Source organism: Tiliqua scincoides, chromosome 1 (genome assembly GCF_035046505.1).
Source record: "Tiliqua scincoides isolate rTilSci1 chromosome 1, rTilSci1.hap2, whole genome shotgun sequence".
Lineage (NCBI taxonomy): Eukaryota > Metazoa > Chordata > Lepidosauria > Squamata > Scincidae > Tiliqua > Tiliqua scincoides.
This window is the reverse complement of record NC_089821.1, coordinates 268272751-268296856: the sequence shown is the minus strand read 5'-3', so window position 1 is coordinate 268296856 and position 24106 is coordinate 268272751. Positions and strand designations below refer to the sequence as shown.

The 24106-nt window shown below is 42.2% G+C and overlaps 1 protein-coding gene across 1 annotated transcript in view; it reads right to left on the bottom strand.

The window, feature by feature from the left end:
- Positions 1–24106, bottom strand: part of PPP1R21 (protein phosphatase 1 regulatory subunit 21) — a 44962-nt gene that overhangs the window by 12023 nt on the left and 8833 nt on the right. The window contains exons 4-16 of the mRNA XM_066611895.1: positions 21040–21141; positions 16270–16434; positions 15846–15904; positions 14692–14786; positions 13765–13817; positions 12641–12790; positions 12413–12514; positions 12242–12330; positions 10287–10423; positions 8104–8196; positions 6653–6780; positions 4331–4483; positions 329–421 (exon numbers count right to left, since the gene is read on the bottom strand). Of these exons, the coding sequence (XP_066467992.1) occupies positions 329–421; positions 4331–4483; positions 6653–6780; positions 8104–8196; positions 10287–10423; positions 12242–12330; positions 12413–12514; positions 12641–12790; positions 13765–13817; positions 14692–14786; positions 15846–15904; positions 16270–16434; positions 21040–21141 (1419 nt within the window). The remainder of the gene's footprint in view (positions 1–328; positions 422–4330; positions 4484–6652; positions 6781–8103; positions 8197–10286; positions 10424–12241; positions 12331–12412; positions 12515–12640; positions 12791–13764; positions 13818–14691; positions 14787–15845; positions 15905–16269; positions 16435–21039; positions 21142–24106) is intronic.

Below are 24106 nucleotides of genomic sequence, written 5' to 3'. Positions count from 1 at the left end.
AGGAAAGCAGAGCGCCAGCAACTTGATCAAAAGGGCAACCTCTACAGATGCAGAAATATATCAGACTGTGCGCCTTCAGTTCTTGGCCTAAACCCCTAATCCTTTAGGGGTCAGATTGTCAAAGGAGTTTGCATATTTTAGCATCTTGTTATGCTTGAATGGCATGCAAAACACTCAATCCAAGCATAATTTTCCCTTAACTGTGGAGATATCAATATTTATTATGAAATGCACTAACTGAAGTTAGCATAATGCAACTACCAAGTAAAATACCATTTCAATGAGTACACTGTATTTTGGAGCAGTTGTGCATCAGACTATGGAATACCTGCTGTGCGAGGCCTTCTCTGCTCTCCGTGGAACTCAGAAGAACTCTGCGATTGGCTAAGGCCTCTTCGTAAGGCACTGAATCGGAACAAGGCTGGAGCCAAAAGACACAGGGCTTCAGTGAGTCGGGTTACATGTGGCAAGCGTTAAGTTTCACCACTGACCTTCCCTTGCTAGCAAAAGTCTTCTTTGATACTTTCCAGGCCCTTCGTGGCAAAGATCTGTGCATGGTGTATTGCAGTTGGGAGGAAACAAGAAGAAAAACACACAGCTGGGGCATTGTTCTTAGACGCCTACAGCGGCCTTGGGTGAAAACAGCAGAGGAAGGCATGATGCATTCCGTGAATAGACTCAATCATAAAACACTGAATGAAAACATCAGTGTGTCATTCTGATTGTGCTTTGTCAGGTGAAATATCAAAAATGTTGTTATAATGATGCGGGACATTCATGGAAATGTTGAGGGAAGACAAGAGAATTAGGTACTTCTTAATTACACATAAGAGGCTGAGACAAGGAGGAGCAACTGTGTACTATAGGACTTGAGGGAGGAATGTGTCTCAGATAAAAGGAGAAATTGGTCATTTTAGCAGTTCCCAGCTAGTGAGCATGAATCTTATAGCTAGAACTCAGGATGATTTTTACTGATAGTTTTCTTGCTGAAAGCAAAACACCAAAAATGCTATGGCACATTGAAGGTTCGTTATTTTAGGGCCCAATGCTATCCAATTTTCCAGTACTGATGCTGCCATGCCAATAGGGTATGAGCTATATCCTGCGCATAAGGGGAACAGTCACAGTGCAGTGGGTGGGATAGTCACGGAACCCTCCTCAAGGTAAAGGAAAGTTTGTTCTCTTAACTCAGGGCTGCATTGGCACTGGAATTTTGGATAGGAACAGGCCCTTAGTTTCCTACAATTCATCTTACCAGGAATCAGTGAGGTGATTAAAGAGTCACATATCACCTGTTGGATTGTATAGCTTAGGGCAGGGGTGCCCAAACCCCGGCCCGGGGGCCACTTGCGGCCCTTGGAGGTTCCCAATCTGGCCCGCAGGGAGCCCCCAGTCCCCAATGAGCCTCTGGCCCTCCAGAGACTTCCTGGAGCACATGCTGGCCCGATGCAACTACTCTCAGCGTGAGGATGACTGTTCAACCTCTCACCTGAGCTGTGGGACGAGGGCTCCCTCCACTACTTGCTATTTCACGTCTGTGATGCAGCAGTGGCAGTGAAGGAAAGGCTGGTCTTGCTTTGTGCAAGGCCTTGAGCTACTACAAGACCTTCATTCATTTGTACAAGTTCCATCTCTAATATATTCATTTAAGTAAACTTATTCAAATTTTAAATGTAAATTAATTATTTTTTCCCAGGCCCCTGACACAGTGTCAGAGAGATGAAGTGGCCCTCCTTCCAAAATGTTTGGACACCCCTGGCTTAGGGCAAGACGGGGAAAATGCATTTGAATGCTCTTCCTTATGTCATGAAAGTTATGTCATGTTCTGCAGTCCTTATTCCCCACCCCCCAGTGACGCGATTACTAGGACTATGAGAATTCCAAAAAATCCTGAAGTACCAGGACATATCTTAGATACTTGCCTATAGTACATAAAATTTTTGCCAAGAAATCAAGCTCCAATTATCACTTCGCCTTATTTCCAGGTCAATCAGAGGGCAGAGCCTTTCAACTCTGAAAAGTTTCCTTTCTTTCTCAAGCAGCAGGCAGGCATCACTCATTAGAAGCAATGCAGAAATCATTTGTTTCTACAGCATCACTGGGAAATTCCAGCAAAGTTAACCTTTTATTCTCCTTCCTTCTGCTGCAGCCCAGTTCTGCTTTGCAAATGCTTACAAAGCAGGTCTGTTTTTTTCACCACCAGGATGGGATCCTCCTTTCCATTTGAAACAAAGTTCCAGGTTACAATTCAGTGCACTATTATTTAAGAACACCACCCAGGGAAAGCAGTGGGTCTGCTTTTGAGTAAAAAGGGTTGCAAATATATGCAGCTGCATCTCTCTGCTGTGAATTGAATTGCACACTCTCAGTTATGTGTTATGGGTTTTATGTTGTATGTAGAGCTTCTGGCTCAACACACCAGACACCTTAAAGGTGGATTTGATTCATGGTTCTCCTGCAGTGGTTCCCAACCTTTTTCACTTGCATATCCCTTGGCAGCCCATTTCCATAAATTGTACCCTTCATATTAGCAAAATGACTGTAATAATACAAGCCCTCATCTCTCCATGAAAACCCACATTTCACGTATTCATCACATATTTTCTCTTTTCATCTGTTTGAAGAACGGAAGACTCTGCCTTCTGTTTTGTTTTGCACCAGAAGTGCGCTAAGAAATTCTGGGTGATTGATCACCTTCCATGCTATGTTTCAACTTTTTTTACTGTGCTGGTTTTCAATCACTGGTTCATACATGAATTGATGACCAAAAGCTAGCTATTGGTGGGGCTTTCACAGCCAACTACCTCCCTCCCTTCCTACCTTGCTGGTCCTTGCAAGGCATTCTGGAGCACAACCTGCCTTTTTCTGACATTATTCCATTCTTTTTCAAGCACCGCTAAAGGTCCTGTTGAGTGTCCCTGGGAGTACATGAATACCAGGTTGGGAACCACTGTTTTACTGGTATGTTGTTTACAGTTTCCCCTGGGGGCTGGGGATAAGAATAGGCCCTCAGTTTGGCTATACTTGTCATAAGAGGCGACTAAACAGCCACCGGGTAGATGGGACTCGTTAGCCTGGGAAGGCAGCTCATCTGGGAGAAGGAAAACTCTGATCCCAACCTCCACTGCCTTGTGGCTACATCCAGTTATGGAAAAGGCTTCAGCAGTCAACCTCGAGGCAAAATCTGGAGCTGGAGTCCCTGAGGCAGTTCATGACTGAACACAGTCACGTTGTGGCAACTCCTGCAACACCGCTGGAACCAACCATATTGGCCTCTGCCTTTCCATTGGACCATTTCAGTGACGTGGAGAGGGGGGATTTGCTGCATGGGTAACAGTCTATCCTCCATACCTACTTTACCCAGGCTTCACGCACTGGAGAGGACACTCTGTTCCAGAACCACCATTCAGAGCACGATACCATAGTCTTCTGAGACTGAAGGATGACAACAAGTTTACAGTGCACTTACTCTGATAGTGTTTACAAAAAGGTGGTGAAGACCAGAATTTTAAAAGAATAAAAATGTATCTTATGATCTTTTATTATGTTTTTAATAAATTAGAGACTACAGTTCTTAGGTAACAATTAGCGGTAGGTTTTTTTTTAGAATCTGGGCTCGGGTAAAATCAGACAAAACTATAGTCGGACACCCCCCTAAGTTTAACCCCCTACTTATCCGAGGGTCACAGAAAATTCCATGATGATTAGCTCAAAACCTGCCCTCAACTTATCTGTGAGGTCAACTTATAGGCGAGTGTCTGCAGTGACTTTTGGGGCTGAGATAGCGGGTGCACATGTGCTTGTATTGCCCCCTTGCACAGGCTGGCCTTTAGATGGCTCCTCTTCCTACTAATGCACATCAAACAGAGAACACAATAAGCTTGCAATGATCATTTCAAACCCATTTCTTTCCCTTGTCAACTAAACCTCTCTGCAGTTTAAGTTCCTGAGTAACTGCTGCCCCAAATCTCACTCAGTTTATGCAGACCTACCAAAGCTACACATGGCCACAATCAGTGCTCAATGGACTGCAACATCTCTCTCTATCCAGATTTTCCCATGCAGCTCCAGAATGACATCCTGAAATTCCTTCCTGCCTCTCCAGTCCTTACAAAAGTTTAGAGCACAAAGGCTGTGACTGATCTTGTATTTTTCCAGCAATCAGCACGCTCTGCAGTCTTCCCCCTAGCTCCACCCTAAGTAACCATAAAGCTCAGCAACAAAGAACCTTTACATGGGAGAAAAGAATCCCATCCCACATCAAAAGGATTTTCACTATGAGAGATCCAAGTTACTGTGTAACGGCTATGGTAAATGAAATGGCACAAACCTTCTTCAGCAGTTTCATGTATGCAGCTGCTTTCTTCTTGTACTGAAGCATGCACTCAGCTGAGAGGGGGTTGATAAATTCCATGCCTCCCTTAGGCCCATAGCTTAGTGATGCAGTAAAGCAATCCAAGTTGTTGCTGAAGAATGAAGCAATCTAGACATACAAATATTGGAATTTTTTAAAAAGAGCTTAAAATGACAAGCACTGAAAGAAAGTAAAAAATAAATCCATATCAGTGCTCTAACTGAATATGCTAAAGCAGTGGTTCCCAAACATTTTAGCACCAGGACCCATTTTTTAAAAACACTCTATCACAGTGGTTCTCACACTTTTAGCACCGGAACCCACTTTTTAGAATGAGAATCTGTTAGGTCCCACTGGAAGTGATGTCATGACTGGAAGTGACATTATTAAGAAGGAAAATTTTTAACAATCTTAGGCTGCAATTCTACCCCCACTTTCCCAGGATAGTCCCATTGACTATCATTGTTAAAAGCATATACTGAGTAGCCTGCTAAAAGTACAGACCTGTAACATTTTCCCAATGCAATCACATTCCATGGTGGTATCAAGTCTAACATATTAAAAATAAAACATTGAAGTGAATGGGGACCCACCTGAAATCAGCATGTGTCCCACCTAGTGGATCCCAACCCACAGTCTGAGAAACACTGCTCTATCGGGACCCACCTAGGTTAACCAGACTTTTTAAAAAATGAGATCTAGAAAGAAAGGTTTGTTATAAGTAATGACCAGGAAAGACCTTGAAACTTTATCTCTCTATATTTATACATGCTTGCAAACCGCGGGAGCTCAGCTCCTTGCAAGGCAGTTAGCAGCTATCTTGCAAACTGCAGGAGCTGAGCTCTTGGCAGGGTAATTAGCAGTCACAGTATCTGATTTTTCAAGCCTCAGGACTTGAAGCTATTAGTTACCTGATCTTTCCATCACCCTTGGTCGACCCATCAAAAAATCAGGTTGAGACCCACCAGTGGGTCCCAACCCACAGTTTGGGAACCACTGTGCTAGAGCTTTAATGGCTTCATCCAGTCTACTATAGGTCTCTTACAGTATTTATGTTGTAAAACCAACAACATTAGTGTTACCGCAGTAGGCTCTGACTTTCTAGATTAACATGTAGTAGTATAATACTGAAACTTATCATTGCTTTTCAATATCAAGTTTCTAGTCCACTTGGACATGAAGAAAAGAGATTATAAATCTATAAGTGGTTATTTTCCAATATATGATATGCCAGTGTATGAAAACAAGGGAAATTAAAGCTAGGAATGGGACAAGCATTTGAAGTAGCAGTATCTGACCATGTGAGCAGAATCAAAGCAGGTACAGATTACCATAAGCAACCCCTTATCTTGATTCTTCCATATACCTTACCTTCTCCTTCTGCCAACTACCCTCTCTCCTTCTCACAAGCTAAAAACCCCCTCTATTTGGGGAAGGGGGAGAAGATAGCGGGTAGAAGAGAGTTCCAGCAGTTAACAGACTAGAACAGACACTTCAAGCACCACTTCCCACTGGGGATGATGGATTTTGTAGTAGTCTAGTCTCACGAACTCCAGATGGGAAATCTCAGTCTCAGTTCATGGAGAAGTCACTGCTAGAGCCGTCCAGCTGCTACCTGCTTCCCATAGGTAATGGGGAAGTTGAAGAGGACAAATTAAAATATTTCTTTACTCAGCATGTGGTTGGTCTGTGAAAGTCCTTGCCGCAGGATGTGGTGATGGCATCTGGCCTAGATGCCTTTAAAAGGGGATTGGACAAGTTTCTGGAGGAAAAATCCATTACGGGTTACAAGCCATGATGCGTATGTGCAACCTCCTGATTTTAGAAATGTGCTATGTCAGAATGCCAGATGCAAGGGAGGGCACCAAGATGCAGGTCTCTTGTTGTCTTGTGGGCTCCCTGGGGCATTTGGTGAGCCACTGTGAGATACAGGAAGCTGGACTAGATGGGCCTATGGCCTGATCCAGCAGAGCTGTTCTTATATTCTTATGTTCTTAATATGCAGCCCTCTGCACCACATCCCAAGCCATCTGGAAAGATGCCACAATAATCAAGAATGGTTTTTTAGGGGGCTGCAGTGATGAGCTAGGGACAGGAATGTTTCTTTGCATGGGCTTCCCTTACAGTTATGTTACAGAATTCAGTCCACTAACATTTTTACATGTGCCCCAATTCCCTCATAACAGAGGCCTTCTGTACAAATAAGTTACATCTCTAGAGAGCCTGAAAGCTAGCATCAGTTTCAGCAAGACTTATTTTGGTTGTGGCTATCAATCTGGCAAAGAAGAGAAATGTTACCTTGCCTGCTGCATTCGTTAATGCTACCACAGATGATAAGATACAGTCATTGGTGGTGATCAGCTTCTGCGTGGCTGTGGGGAGCTCCTGCTCCAAGGCAGCTTTATGAGAGTAATGCTTGGAAATATCTAAAACCAGAAGGGATTCACTTGCATCAATCGTACCCATTCCTTTCAACTTCTTATTCAAATTCAGTTTGAAAACCCACTACTCTGCTAGTACTGTCACTTTTTCCTATCTGGGAGGACAATTTTAATAAACAGCTCCTCATTTCTGTCCCTTACTTCTGCAGTACATGGATTATTGTGCCCATACTACTGAGAAATAAATTTGCAGCTTTATGCTGATGTTTACCAGAATACACTCTATTCCTAAGAACAGCCTTCTCGGTTCAGACTGAAGGTCCATTACTATGCCCAGCATTCCATTTCTCATCGGGGTCAACCAGAAGCCTTTGGAAAGCCAACAGGTAGAGCAATAAGCCTTCTTCCACCATTGCTCCCCAGCAGCTGGTATCCAGTGGCATGATGCTATACAACCACCATGACTAACAGCCACTGATAAACTGATCCTTCATTAATTTGTCTAATCCCCTTTTGAAGACACCTTAGTGGCCATCTCTTGTAGTAGCAAATGCCACATTATTATGTGTTAAGATGTCATACTCACTTGAGTAGCAACTTCAATCAGGTTTCCCCACCCCCTACACCTAGTCTTTTTTTTTCCTGAACTAAGGAGCAAAAGACTAAAAAAGCTTTAGCCTCTTCTCACAGGGAATGTGCTGCAGTGGATCCTTCCAAGTGCCCTTTCAGTTGGGTATTTGGTATACTGCTTAATACAGGATAACAAAAAATGTAATTTCCTGTGACGAGATAGTTGGACATATCAGACCCTCCAACTAGAACTGTCAAGATCTTCTCCCAAGTCTGGCCAGCGTCAACAACTAGAATACGTTTGGATTTAAATACATAAGACAGATACCTGCACACTTTTTGAGGCACAGAGGAAGTTTAACATTCCAACACTGTTATTGTCAAAACAACTGATATGTTATGGAAAGGGACACAATTCAATAGTTAAGAACAGAGATGTCTAAGGCTCCAGGGGCAATTCCTGGTATCTTGGTTTAATAGTTCCATGTGGCAGGGCAAGGATATATCTTCTTCAGAAGAGTTGGTTTATCTAACTTTCCAGGGTCATTCAATCGCATCAGTTCTTTAAATGATCATTTGCCTTTGCAAGACAAAGGAATATGAACATGATAGACACATTATCTACGGCACCAACTTAATTCTACACCTTTCCAGTTCAGACACTAAAAGTATGCTGCTGATTAAGTTAGCTTTAATTTAGAAATGGCCTGTAATATACACAGGCCATGTCAATGACACTACGATCTGTTGACTAGAGAGTTGTTCAGCTGTTCTGTTTTGAAGTTACAATGATCTCACCTTTCACGACATCATGAAACCCATGAAGAGCTGAAGCAACATGTGTGAACACTGAGTTGAAGTTTGTCCGAAGCAACTCAACTGGTTTAACGCCTAGAAGTTATACAAACAACAGCACATTCAAATTCAACAAAGTAAAAACAAAATTTAAAAAATTCAAATAGACTAGCACTAGGTAAGCAAATAAGAAGTGCTCTTCAAAGCAGAACTGGCTTAACAGGGTATGATTGCAAGGGAGAAACAGGCAATCAACAATTTTTTCCAACTTTCCCCATCCAAATCAGGGAAGAAATCCAAGTACATTAACTAATGCTGAACGGACGTTTGTGCCAGGTTCAGATTTCTGGTCAAGTAAGGAATTTTGATGAGGGGAAAAAATCTGTTTAAAAGCTTAACAATCAGATGCTGAAGTATTCTTGTAAAATATATATTTTAAATTGATCCATTAATAATTCCCATTCAGTTGCTATGAGTATAATCTCTCAGCCTTATTATATGCAGCTATTATCATTCATCTTCATTACATTTATAGGAATAAGGTACCTATTGAGGGATTTGCAGGAGTTCTATTAAGAGATGATTTTTTATGCTCAAACTACAACACAACCAGGATTCCCACATTTGAGAGAGCCCAAACGGGTACTCAACTAGGGATTTGATCATGCACTGTAAAGCAAGCTAAATACTTTAAATATTTAGAGAATCAGTTCAACGAGAAAACTATCCTAGGCAAGACATTGGAAATAGCACAAGGTCAATAATGAATGCTGTTCTAAATTTTGTATGATTCTAAAAGATTCTCCCTATCATAAAAACTCTACAGGAAGAAAACCCCACATTTCTTGTAGCTATTTATTTAAAGCAAACATTCTAAATTTAATCCACATCATACCATGCTCTACAAATCACAATGTATATGTCTATATTTATATGAACTTTGCTCACTGACTTTTGAAAAACTCAATTTGCCTTGTAAATAAAGAAAACTAAATACATGGGGAGTGCATCCCAAACTTACTGGGCGGCTGGTGCCCTGCTCCTTGTGCTGCTAGTTCTTGAAACTGGAAGTGCTGATAACACAACAATGTGCTGATGTCATCAGCACTCACATCTGCGTTTGGCAACCACAGAGGACCCTAAAATTGGTATAAATGAAGTAACGATGGGCAAGAGCTCCCCCCCCAAAAAACCCAGTGAAACAATGCTCAGCACACAGAGTAGAGCTTCAGCTCCACAGTCTCATGTTGCGATTGCACTACCAAACCACAATGCCCAGTTTGTGAACCCCTGCATATGGATCTGGCATTTAGGTTAATAATTCATTTTAAAAGGAATAATCCATTTACCCAATTCACAATTATTTGAACACTAGTAACTGATCATATGGGGATGTGGGGAAGCTAGGCTGAAGCAAAACGTGTAATCTTTAATTGATTGCTTCAGAGCTGCTCATCAGCATCACAAATTACCACAAAACTCTGCCCTTTCTCAGGATTTTTTTCACTGAGATTAGAGAACTTTTTAGTTTCAAGGCAGAACTGAAGCAGCTTTAGAAGCAAAAATAAAGTTACAGAAATGTGGGGAAATTGGGATTTTTTGTTTGTTTTATTGATTGATCCAAGCCCATTTAGGGAAAGCACCAATTATAACGGCAGTTTGAGTAGTTATGCTCTACCCATTGCTGAAAAAAATCTGTTCATTCAAAAGCAAAATATTTCCTAGGACTTCCATTTTGATTACTTCCAAATTTCAATATTGTTCCTGGAACATATAAGCAGCCATATTGGACAGATCAAAGGTCCACCTAGATCCTGCTTCCAACATCAGTCAACCAGATGCCTTCAGGAAGCCTACAACTAGGGCTGAAAGGCAAAACTCCTCTTCTGATGTTGCTCTCCAGCAGCTGTTCATACAGAGGAAGCTTCATACAGCCATTACGATCAATAGCCAACAGTAGCAAGATCTCCACGTATCCCAGCTTCCCTTGTACAATAACTAGTGCCAGTAATGTATACAACTTAACATCTGCCTTCTTTGCATAATTATATAATGGGATGCATTATATACGTAATGTAAACGTTACATAATGTATACATTATATTCTGGGATAACATCACACTGAGACTAGAAGTTTTAAACAAGTTACAATAATCCTCCCGCTGTTTCCAATGACCGATGCTTACTTGGTAAGGCAAGAAGATTAATGTACGTGTGCAGCTTCTCAAAGACTGCCACCAGCTTCTTCATGTCATTTTGGAGTTCCATGTTCCTGGCTCTTAACGCAGCTGTGCAAAGAGAAGATTCACACTCTTCTTCCAAACTAGGAACATATGAATTTATGTTTTTAAAAATCAGTATTGTGATTTATTTTTTTAAAAACTGAAATGATTTTCAGAAAAGATGAACAAACATTTTAGGGCACTTTCCTGAACATCTGGAAAATCAATGCAAGAGATATTTCCTAGGGTGTTGGAGGAACTCACAGGCACTGATTTTGAAAAATAGTTCATGTTATACTCCTAAGAAGCATTCCATTGCTATAAGACATTGCCTTTGACCAGTTTTGGTGATGGATGGTAATGCACATATGTGACTGTGAAAAACCCCAGGCTGTCTTCTTATGCCTTATTTTTCCACCTTAATACAGTAGTTTGGATCTTTACTTTAAGCAGAATATTGCTCTGTTTCCTGAAACTCTTTCTAGGAGTCGAAGTGGCTTCAATGATGAAGCAGCACTCTGCCAAGAATTAGAATCCCGTGCAAGGAACCTATTTTTTAAGTGCAGAACTATCCTATTTTCAAACCTAGCCTATCTTCCAGAGTCAACTGCTACACATACATTCCTTGAATCCCATATGCTATTTTGTATGGGCTTTCACAATTCAACTGGCTGGCAGAGGAACAAGTGTTACTGACAAGTGGGAGGACTGTGAATACTCAGTAGCAGATCATTGGGGGGGGGGGTGAGGAGCAGTGGTGACAAAAGGTAGGAGTTTTCCACCTGCCAACTTTCTTGAGAATTCCTCAAGTAGTAGCTAAATGTCTGCCCAAGCTGCCAAAACCTGAGCCAGGTGTACTGTAGAAACTGGAGACTAAGCTGCAGATCTCCCTGGTTTGAATCTGATCTCTGTCATGAATTCACCAGGTAGCCTTAGGGAAGCTACCGCCTGATAGCTTCAACTCCCAGCTACATCATGGGGGTAATACTACTCACCTACCTTACAGGGTTGTTATAAGGATCACAATAAAATACATGTGAAACACTTTGAATATTCAGGTCATTATGCAAATACTAAGTATTATTAGCAAAGGTTTTTAAAATATGAATTGCAAACCTGAATTGCAATATTCAGTTGAGTTGGGGAATCAATCAACTAAAGCCTTGGCTGATTAAATCAGTGGCATCAATTATTTTGGAAAAGGCAAAATAACAAGGCAGTGGAGGTCTGAATTAAAGTCTAATTCGATTCTTGTGCAATACCAAAATCTAATTTTTGAAAGGAAACATTACTCCAACAATTAATGACACCTTTTGTTTATTATGCTCTCATCATTTCTTCAATATCTTCAAATATTTCAAAAGGGAATGCATAGTGAAGTCTTGGTAATATATGAATATATTTGAATGTCATCAGTAGGTTGAAATGCAGTTCATTTTGCTGTTTTGGATGTTTTTACTATGCTATTGGTTTTGGTTGGTTACCTTCTCATAAGTTGTATAGATTGTTGTATTCTCATTCTGAGTAATGGGCACGTGTTATAAATACATTAAGTCAGATCACTAAACATTCTTGAACTGGAAGACCGCTTCAGGATGACTAGGTTTTGATAAGGCTACAAGAAAAAGCAGGGCCACACTTATGAAGAAAGCACTAAGAACACTGTACAAATTTAATGCACCAGGGTACTCCTGGCTCATATTAAAAGATCAGGATGGGAAATGGGAGGCAATGGTCTCCTGAGCACATAAGGGCAGTTATGATAAGTCTCCTCCCTTAGAAATTTACATTGTTAGCAATCATTAGAAAATACTCAAGAATCTGGAGAATGTCACCCTGCTGCTTGCAGAATCTAATGTAAGCAATAAGCTGTGGACTGAATTACAGTTCATGTTTAGCAGGTCAAAAAGAAAAAATACCTTTTCAATTGGTAAGGAAGAATCTTCCTGAGAAAGCAGACATAAGATGCTAAGTAGTCAGAAAAGGATTTCAATTTCACAGTTGTTTCCTTTAAAAAGAGAAGAGAAATTACGTTTCAGGTATATAGCACCAGCCACTCTTGGACTGTGGTAACAGGATAATCATATTACCAGGATTGTAACTGTGTCCTCTGTGATGCTCTCAAATAACTGAAGCATTCCTTCCTCCAGAGGGCGAACATAAGATGCATTTTCATGAAGATACTGGGAGAACTAAAGGCAAGGCAAACTGTCAGTAGTTCTAGCGGCAAAATAGTGCACCCAGGAGTCCCAACATCAGATGTAGCTCACTCATTCACTTAAAGCAATCAACTTAAAGTTCAACCCAAATCAGTTTACCTTCTGATTTAATGGTGATATAGTGTCTGTGGCAGAATCAACAGGAAAAATCTGTACTCGCTGCTCCATGTAGGTGTGGAAATTCAGAAGAGCAGTTACCAGATCTTGAACAAAGGCCAGCGCTTGGCCAGCAAGGTCACGTAGCTTCAACTGCAAAGTACAAAGTGCAGCAAATGGCACCTCTTTCTATTTTGATGGCATGCAAATCTGTTTTACTAGAGGCCTCACATAACACTGCTCTTAAATGTGCAAACAGAAAACCAGAATACAACCTGGGTCCACCCTGCTATAAAAATGTTTGCCCTTTGGGAAAGCAGAGTAGATGCACTGCAACTTGATTTTTAAAACCAGGAATTTCAAAGCCTTTCATTTTTAAAAAATAGCAAAATCAAAATGCACTTTGTGGTGGGAAGGAAAGTTCCTTTAAATTTGTATACAGGCTACAAACATCACAAGCAGTGTTTTAGCAGGCATCTGGTCATCATCTTAATTGCTTGTAAGACTTCACATGTACAGAATCAAACTTTGCAACACGTTTTAGCAGTACTACAACTATAAGATTTAGTTTGGTTTTAAATGTAGATTAAGAACTTCTTTTTCCCTATGCAATTCAGTTCTGTATTGGTATTCTGCTGCGCTTCTGTCCTATCTCTGTAGCACTGATGACTCATGCCAAATTCTCTCTCAGTTTTGAGGGAAACTGAGACAAGAGGCTTCTACAGTCACCAAGCCAACTCAGCCAATGACACTTATAACATCTCTGAAAACAGAAGCGGCCCTTTTAGATACAATTGCTAATTGCCACTGACAGATCTATTCTCCGCATGGTTTTTTAAAAAATTGATTTAAGGCATGCATGCTAGTGGTATCTTCCATGGTACAGCATGCACCCACCCTGCAGCCAGGCTCAAAAGTATTCCCTTCCACCACCCGAAGAAAAAGTAAGCAGCATGTCAGCAGCAATGTCAGCCATGGTTGAGGTCAACCTGGGTTCCTGTATAATCAGATGTGAAATGACGGTTTCATAATTTCAGACAAAAGGAGCCAGCATTTCACCTGCACCAACCCAGAGCTTTATATCTATGATACTATACTTTTTTAGGCATTGCAGTTTCATTACTCACCTGCCGTCGTCTGTTGTGCAGTGGCACATTCAGAGCATTATATTGGCTGGATCCTATAAAATAGCATTCATCGTTACTGTCCATTCTCATTTGATTAGATCATTCAAGGATAGGCAACCATTTTTTTCAAGTAGATTTCCTGTTACACAAACACACACCAAGCACTGAAGATCGTATAGTTCCCATATGTAACATTATGGAATGGCACTTTGGGAATGTCCAAAAGTGCTCCATGAATTTCACTTAATGCCACTCATTAAAATAGTCCTAGATTTTTAATTTTCCTTAGCTTTCTCTTGCAATGCTTTGAAATGATGCTCAGGCTGGTGACACTCTGAGGTGGAAAGAGGAAGTGTCAATTATCCACCTATCTCTCATCAGGACTTGTTTGAATGTTCATGGCAGTTCTCAAATAACCATTCTTGCTGCATCATCTCTCATGTGACCAAGATATGCCTTACAATAGCATTACCATTCTCTGCACACTTTCTGAACAGACTATGCAAGGGGGAAGCAACCTAAGGAAGGAACATAGGTTCCATATAAGGAACATGGGATGGCTATAAAAAACAGGCAGTCATAACAAGTTCTTCTCACCCTCCATATCCCTGATAATCTGCATCTCAGGCCTTGATATAATTATGTTGTGCATTTCTTATGGAGTGTGGGAGCGTATTCAATGTATGACATTAATGGGGTATTCTCTACAATATATTACAACAGAAAAGTGAGAAGACTTGCTACGAAGCTGCCATTTTTAGCAGCAGCCCTGTGCTCATAATATACAGTTCCATTTGAAGTCTAGTTCTAGATTTAACAAAATAAAATTAATTACGGGGCCATCAGAACAAAAGAAAAAACCAAGCTTTTCAGTTTTCTATATTTTGCTCCATTAAAATTAGCAAAAACAATCAATGCATTACCTACTTGTATCATTGAAAGGGACTTTCTCACTGATGATGTGTAAAGACTCATCCAGCCTGCTACCCAAGTCAGTATGAAGGTTCTTTAGCTGCTGCTGACTGGGCGATAAAAATAAAACAGTATTAAAACTATTCATTTTGATTTGTTGATGAAAAATGAAAAAGCAGAATGCCATGGACATATGCTCCTCATGAACTAAAGAAGCATGACTAGCAAGGTTAACGGTACCAGACAAATCAAAGAGGAAAATTACTGTCTATGGTAGCAACATTTTATTAAGACTGTCTACTGGGGTTGCAGCCCTGATTACTATCCAACTGCTGCAGCATCCAACATTCCTCAAATGTCCCTGTTCCCTTTACCCTCCCTCAAGGCTAAAGAGAAAGCAACAGACTTCAATATTTTTTTCATATTAACGGCATGTTACAGGGACTTTGTATCAAAATATCTGAATAATTGCATAAACTGACTTTTTCACAAATATAAAGATTTAACTGTATTGAAATGCAATAACTTTACTGATGTTGAACCACCTCTCGTTTCTGTACGTTAGCTGAATGACTGCTCCATATATAAACCCATGGCCAGCCCAGCCATGAAGCAATGTGATCTGGCGGGCATCGGGGCAGGTAACACAATGAGTGGAGGATGCAAAATGCCCTTCACCCCAAGTCTGCCACCATTTCCCTCTAACCCACTCTGAATGCAACCTGCATCAATCAGACCCTGCTTACCTACTATCAAGACCCACTTCTGGTTTCCGATCGCAAAACCGGAAGTGGGCCATGATCACTATTTTTAGATATTCAGAGGCTTGGGGGGCCCTGCAGAGGCATCCACTGGCACCTCACGCCCCAGGCCAGCACTGCCCCTAGTAAGTCCTAAAAAACCCCTTGTCCCTGGCAGCAGCACAATTCTGGTGATTGCATCACTGCCTTCGAGATCACCCGAACCCTTAATGGGGAATAGACAGGGCTTCCCTGGCTGAGGTATTGCAACACCCTAGTTTGAGAACCTCTGAGTTAAGCTAACAACTCCCAGGTGGTTCACAATTAGGTACAAAGATGTTATAAACATTCCACAACAAGTAGCTTTTTCTACAGGTATACTTCAATATAAAGAAATGAATTTTTTTAAAGAACAGGGTAAGAAAGTACCATTCTTCTGTTCGAACTCTGCAGTGCTTGGCTTCTCTCTCTAGGGTTTGGGATTTTATCTGGTGGGGGGAAAAACAGCAGAGCTTTGAACAGTGATTTGCACAATGAATTCCACATGGGAAACAGTAAGGGTACTGTAATAGGTTTACTTTTTTCGTTTTAAGAATTTATAAATTACTATTCTGCCAAAAGTGGCATTTGAAGCAGTGCTAACCACTAAAAAGTGCCATTTCAGCAATAAAACAAGGAATTAAAAAAACTCAACACAATAAAATAATCCACAAATCAGGTTTCAAACATCCAGTCCCCCTGCAGGGAATGCTGGCTGAAAAAGAGAGGCCTTTCCATCAGCCACCAGGATGCCAGACAGGTCTCACTGCTCAGCATATGCCTTCACAGAAGGAGGCCTGGCTTTGAAACTTACTTCTAACTTGGCCTTCTCACTCTGCAGCTTTTCTACTGTATCCATGTACTTCTGAGTCAGGCCATCCACCACAGCCTGGTGCTTCGCAGCCTCCATTTCCAAGACCTCAAGTCTGCCCCTCAGTTCTGACTCCAAGCGTTTGTGCTGCTCATCTGCTTCAAAGAACTAGAATGAGAAGAAAAAGTTCTGAGAAGAGGTTGAAAAGTTGGCACCCAAAGGAGGGATGCACAACCTGGTTCAGTGCCGAGGGTCACACAGCAACTTTGCAATCTGGCTGGCCTTTGGTTTGCTGAAGGTTTAACATAATTTTTTTGCCTGTTAAGCTTTGCAACCTAACATCTTCTGTCCTTATATGGATTCTAAATACTGTTTTTGCATTTTTATGAAAGCTATCTTAGGCACTTCTACACTGAAGTGGAAAACTGTATACAGGTTGATTCTCATTATTCGAGAGGGTTCCATTCCCAGAACTCAGGTAATGGCAAAAAATGCACTAAAGAAAATCAATTTAAAGAACAAACTCCCTTTGCTCCAGTGATTTAAAAACAGCCTGCTGACCTTTTGAAATGCACACAGAGGCAATCAGTCTCTCTCCAGGTGCTTAGGCTTCACTAGGGGGCAGCAATCCCTCCCTTCACCAAGAGCCACAGTGAGCAGGAAAGAATGAAGGTGATAACTGCCATTTAGCCTTCCTTCACATGCTCAGGGGGAAAGGAGGGTTTGCCTTGTGCCTGGAGAGAGAAGGATTCATGGATTGTCAGCCAGCTGCCCTCTCTTCATTAATGAGGCTATTGTTAAAGGACTATTTTCCTTTAATTTAAAGGGTACTTCTCATCACACTGAGATAGAAAAATCTGTGGATAATTAGGTTATACCTATAATCACTTGCATGACTATCTCTCTACAACAGTAAAAAGCAGTTTTTTAAACTGATTTTAAAGGGTGCATTTTTCCCCTTCTCCAGGGATCAGCCCATTCCCTCTCATTTGCAGGTGCCATGTCAGGGTTAGAACATAACCCAGTTGAATTTTGCAGGCCTGAATAAGGTAGGGCCTAATGTATGTGAAGTGCTGAATCACCAGGACTCAGGTGTAAAGTGAGCTAGCTGATGAGTCATGCATCATGAGCCAGGGTGTGGCAGGAGGGGGAGACACCACCCATCCTGATTCGTGCACAGAGCTTTATAAGAGACTATGAGAGCCCTCATGTGTGGGTTGGTGGTGGTCATGTGTGTTGTGAAATTGCTGTCTCCTCTCCTCTCTGCTTTGCTATGCTGTTGCTATTGTTGTAAATTTGTAAATACAGACTGAAATGGTGATGGATTTCCTTGTGTCTGTGTACTCTCTACATTGTGGGCTGTGTCCCTGAAGCTGCATTCCGCTGGACAACCAGATAAGGAGCTACTCCCTTCTTGACAGGCCATTCCTGTTGAGTCAAATCCGTGTATAAAAAATCGGTGTATAACAAGGTTGGACCTGTAAATGTTTCAATGAATAAAGTATTTGAATACAGGATGCAACTCATTATTGTTTTTTGATAGCATCATCTCCAGGAATGCCATTGGTAGCTACTCTGTTAACATGCTGCATTTATTCTACATGCTGCATTTATTCACTGGTAGCTACTTTGTCAACATGCTGCATCTACTCTACTTTTGCTCTAATGTGAAAAACCTATGTACCAAACTAGATGTGAAATGGGAGATCTCTGATCACAATCTTTCACTATTAAATTAAAAGCAGCTGCAGGTCAATCAGGCAGGGACTGCAACAGTGGAAGAGGGGAGTTAACCTGTTCCCATATGCTGTTTTTCTGATTTTAAAAAATCACTCCCTTTCTAAACTGCCATAAGCATAAGAGAAAACATGCAGGTATACCTCTTTCCTCACAACTGCTAAATTTTATGTAAGTGCAAGAAAGCTGGAGTCAGGACCTCCCACATTTTGCCTGTTTGCATCCCAAGTCAACACCAAATCTTGAAACCTGGAGACTGAGAGCTCAAGCCCTGAACTTTGCCATTCTGTTGTTTGCCTTGTCTTTGCATCCTTCTGCATATTCGGCCCCAGCACCTTCAAAGGCCTGAGGCACATGCAAACATAATATTTGCTGAACATTCTGTCTGCCCCCACACAACCATATGCTTTGAGAATGTTTTGTTGAAAAGCAGTATATAAATACTCTTAATAATAAAGAGCTGGGTCTAGTTTCAGTTCAAAGTTGGACAACTAGACAAATTTAACAATAGAGTGAAGGAGCCTTGCTTCCAGAAGTGAACTCTTCTCTTGCAGGAAGACTTACTTCCTCTTTTTTTCAAAAGATCTGAAATATGAAGCTTAGTGCTGAAGGGAGGAAATATACTGTACTCAGCAAAAAAACTGCTATATAAGATTTAAGAAGTGAGAGCCAAAGTGGTATAATGGAGAATGCTGGACTGGGAAGGCTAGATTTTAAATCCCCACTCAGTCATGAAGCTCATTGGATGATCTGAGCCAGTTGGCATCTCCCAACCAAACCCATCTCACAGGGTTGTTGTGAGGGTGAAGGGGGGAAGGGACTCCACTCCAAGTCCCTTGGGGCAATGGGTCTCACACATTTAGCACTGGGACCCACTTCTTAGAATGAGAATCTGTCAGGACCCAGCAGAAGTTATGTCATGACCGGAAGTAACATCATCAAGCAGGATTTTTTTAAAAAATCCTACCCACACTTACCCAGGAGTAAGTCCCATTGACTATCACTGTTAAAAGAATATACATAGTAGCTTGTTAAAAGTACAGAGCTGCAACATTTTCCCAAATGCAGTCACATAGCATGGTGGCATCAAGTCTAATATATTAAAAATAAAATATTGACATGAATAGGGACCCACCTGAAATTGGCTTGGCTCATGACCCACCTAGTGGGTCCTGACCCAGAGTTTGAGAAACACTGGCTTGGGGAAAATGTAGATTTAACATTTAGTAAGTAATAAATTAAAATGACAAGACATTAAGATGGAGTGAGCAAGTAATGCTGCTTTTTGAAACACAAAAGAGCAAATGAGACACATGTGTTTAAATCACATTACCAAAAAATTCTCTAAGAACAAAAATCCCAGGGAGGGGAGATAGCTTTTTGGATTCAATGAAGTCACACATGCTAGCCTACAATCACTTGCAAGAGACATACACAACCAGCCTTTAACCTTCTTCTGAGTGAAGAGTTAGTTGTGCTCATTCACTATGAAGCCAAATGAAAACCGGCAGAACCAATTTGCTCAATGGCTGGAAGAGTATGTGACTATGTACTGCAGGAAGCAATGGCACTTGTCTCCAATTATTACATTTGTCTGGAGACTTAGACACAAAGTCTATAAACTTAGTGTTTTAAAAGAAACAACATGAGGGGTACAAGTCCCTGAATTCTAAAAACAGTAATATATTATGCTTTCTGAACATTAAATTTGAAAATGTTTTGGTTCGAATTTAGCACTGCAGAGAAAAAAGAAACAGGATAGCTATAAACATCTCTGACCAAGAAGATAGGGGCTGTTGTCTGGACACTGAAGACTATAACCTTGTGAGCATTCATCAGGTCCATCTCTTTGCTGAAAAACAATAATCTGGCCCAAACCTGCAGGCAAAAAAGCAGGACCATCCATCCACAGATCAAACTATGTTATTTAGACAACAGTGAGGCACCAACAAATGCTTTTAAGACTATCAGCTTTGATGATGCAAGAAATAACACAGCATACAGCCCTGATTAGCAACTAGTTGCACCTCTCTTGTTCCAAACCACAACTCACTCCCCCACCCCTTCCACTATAAGGAGGCTGGCAGGGGAGAATGCGGGGGGGGGGATGACCTTCTTCCCACTTCCTCTCCTCCCCCCCCAAACCTCTCTCTTTTTCTCTTTTCCCTCAGGGTAAATAATCATTTACCTGGCAGAAAGACATTTCCTTTGCACATGTCTTTTGCATTCTCTCTCCCCTTATCTGAGCCATTTCTAGTTTGAAAAGGCATGAGTGGAGATTCTCTTTGTGTACCTCTGTCTCCCTGGCCCACGAAATCCCTTGGGGAAGTGAGAAACAGTCATATAAGGGGGAAAAAAGCTCTCCTTATGTATCCCTTATTTTCAACCTTTTCCATCCACATGGCATGCTGGCAAGGCACGCAAATGGTCAAGGCACACCACCAGTTTGACAATTGACAAGGCAAACTGTGTTGCCAATGGGAGGTTCACATCCCCAATGGCCCTAATAATAAATGACTTTACCCAAATTCCTGTGGCACACCTAGGGGCCATTCGTGACACACCAATGTGCCACGGCACAGTGATTAAAATGGCTGCCTCCCAAGGTGTTTCACAATCCCAGTCAAGAGGGTTGATGGTGGGGGCTCTCAAGGAAAAGCCATCGGTTGGACTAGATGTGATCTGATCTCTTCTGACTCAATGAGGTGCCAAATGTAGTCCATTCACAGTACAGGTCTGGCAGCTTGGAACCACAAAATGGGTGACCCGAAGAACTGCTCAATCAGAACTTTGCTTTTTGATCATGTTTCAAAGGGGCTCTTGCAAGACATTCTGGTCTTTAATGGGTTAATGATTCGCAGAAGTTACACATTGCTAGACAACACTGCAGCCTGTGGACTATGCAAGTTCAGTGGTACAAGCCAAAGTATTATGTTTTACAGTTCATAACAATGCACCAATTGGCCACACTGTTTTAGGAGGCCCAGATATGGTCTTCAGAAGATAATTCTAAAAGTCTTACCAGTTACACATTACCTGAATATGCAGTCTCTCATTCTCTTCTATCTTCTTCTGAAGATCTTCATCAAAGACATTCTTCTGTTCTTGACTCAACTGAGATGCAGGTTCGCCACTTTTCTAGCAGAAAGCAAGAACATGCCTACAGACTACACTTACAGACCACAAACACCACAGAGCCTGCGGAGAACTATGAAAATCAAATACCGGGTCTGCTTACATCTCTCATTCACAGGTATGACTAAGGTATGCAACTTGTCCCTCAAAACGGCCACAGTGCCAGAAGATTGGAGGATAGCAAATGTCACACCTATTTTTAAAAAGGGAAAGAGGGGGGACCCGGGAAACTATAGGCCGGTCAGCCTAACATCCATACCGGGTAAGATGGTGGAATGCCTCATCAAAGATAGGATCTCAAAACACATAGACGAACAGGCCTTGCTGAGGGAGAGTCAGCATGGCTTCTGTAAGGGTAAGTCTTGCCTCACGAACCTTATAGAATTCTTTGAAAAGGTCAACAGGCATGTGGATGCGGGAGAACCCGTGGACATTATATATCTGGACTTTCAGAAGGCGTTTGACACGGTCCCTCACCAAAGGCTACTGAAAAAACTCCACAGTCAGGGAATTAGAGGACAGGTCCTCTCGTGGATTGAGAACTGGTTGGAGGCCAGGAAGCAGAGAGTGGGTGTCAATGGGCAATTTTCACAATGGAGAGAGGTGAAAAGCGGTGTGCCCCAAGGATCTGTCCTGGGACCGGTGCTTTTCAACCTCTTCATAAATGACCTGGAGACAGGGTTGAGCAGTGAAGTGGCTGAGTTTGCAGACGACACCAAACTTTTCCGAGTGGTAAAGACCAGAAGTGATTGTGAGGAGCTCCAGAAGGATCTCTCCAGACTGGCAGAACGGGCAGCAAAATGGCAGATGCGCTTCAATGTCAGTAAGTGTAAAGTCATGTACATTGGGGCAAAAAATCAAAACTTTAGATATAGGCTGATGGGTTCTGAGCTGTCTGTGACAGATCAGGAGAGAGATCTTGGGGTGGTGGTGGACAGGTCGATGAAAGTGTCGACCCAATGTGCGGTGGCAGTGAAGAAGGCCAATTCTATGCTTGGGATCATTAGGAAGGGTATTGAGAACAAAACGGTTAGTATTATAATGCCGTTGTACAAATCGATGGTAAGGCCACACCTGGAGTATTGTGTCCAGTTCTGGTCGCCACATCTCAAAAAAGACATAGTGGAAATGGAAAAGGTGCAAAAGAGAGCGACTAAGATGATTACGGGGCTGGGGCACCTTCCTTATGAGGAAAGGCTACGGCGTTTGGGCCTCTTCAGCCTAGAAGAGACGCTTGAGGGGGGACATGATTGAGACATACAAAATTATGCAGGGGATGGACAGAGTGGATAGGGAGATGCTCTTTACACTCTCACATAATACCAGAACCAGGGGACATCCACTAAAATAGAGTGTTGGGCGGGTTAGGACAGACAAAAGAAAATATTTCTTTACTCAGCGCGTGGTCGGTCTGTGGAACTCCTTGCCACAGGATGTGGTGCTGGCGTCTACCCTAGACGCCTTTAAAAGGGGATTGGACGAGTTTCTGGAGGAAAAATCCATTATGGGGTACAAGCCATGATGTGTATGCGCAACCTCCTGATTTTAGGAATGGGTTAAGTCAGAATGCCAGATGTAGGGGAGAGCACCAGGATGAGGTGTCTTGTTATCTGGTGTGCTCCCTGGGGCATTTGGTGGGCCGCTGTGAGATACAGGAAGCTGGACTAGATGGGCCTATGGCCTGATCCAGTGGGGCTGTTCTTATGTTCTTAGGTATTTATCGTTTACACTACTACAGTAATATCTTCAATATCAGTAAATGTGCCTCTGTATCAGTAAAAAAATGACTGCAAGTGGCTCTCCCACATCCTGGGGACCATGTTGCTGCCTCCTCCCCCCCCCCACCCAGGGGCAGGGACAAGTGCTTCCCTGGCTGGTGGGGCATGACCCACCAGTTTGGGAAACACTGGTCTAACACAAGGACAGTTTGCAAGCTCTGTGACTAAACTGGGATTTGAATCCAGATCTCTCCAGTCCACTTCCAACACACCACTACATCCCATTAGCTCTGTTAGAATGTGACCACCTCCTAGCAGGGAACGTTCTCCCACCCCTTAATCCCCATTGCTCCCTTGTCAAATATTTCCCTATCTGTTCACCAAAGCTGAGATTTTGTACACATCTCACTTCCTTATTGGACCAGTTGAAGTTTGAAAGCATGTAGGCAATGACTGACTTGCTTTCATAGCCTGCTTTATACTGCCTAGTGCACTGCTGGCTCTGAAAAAGGTAAAAGGAGTAACAGTTTTATAAGCAGCAGCAAATGCACTAGAATCTGGTTTTGAATGAACCAGGCAAAAAATGCAACTGCTTCCAGATATTCCAACAAATGGTCAGAAGGCACATACTGTACTGCAATACTGCTGAGTAAGCTGCTAATGTTTGATTCTGGGCACAGTCTCAGGTGGGAGATCATCTGTGAACCAACTGTTGTTGGCATCCTTCAGTCTCAGAAGACTATGGTGTCACGCTCTGAATGGTGGTTCTGGAACAGTGTCCTCTCCAGTGCGCGAAGCCTGGGTAAAGTAGGTATGGAGGATAGGCTGTTACCCATGCAGCAAATCCACCCTCTCCACGTCGCTGAAATGGTCTAATGGAAAGGCAGAGGCCAATACGGTTGGTTCCAGCGGCGTCGCAGGAGTTGCCAGAACATGGCTGTGTCCAGTCATGAACTGCCTCAGGGACTCCGGCTCCTGATTTTGCCTCGAGGTTGACTCCTGAAGCCTTTTCCATAACTGGATGTAGCCACAAGGCAGTGGAGGTTTGGGATCAGAGTTTTCCTTCTCTCAGATGAGCTGCCTTCCCAGGCTAAGGAGTCCCATCTACCCAGTGGCTGTTTAGTCGCCTCTTACGACAAGTACAGCCAAACTGAGAGCCTACTCTTATCCCCAGCCCCCAGGGGATGAACCAACTGTAATAGCTAACAAAATGTTCCTCAGAGAAAGAACCAAGAATTATGTGCCAATTA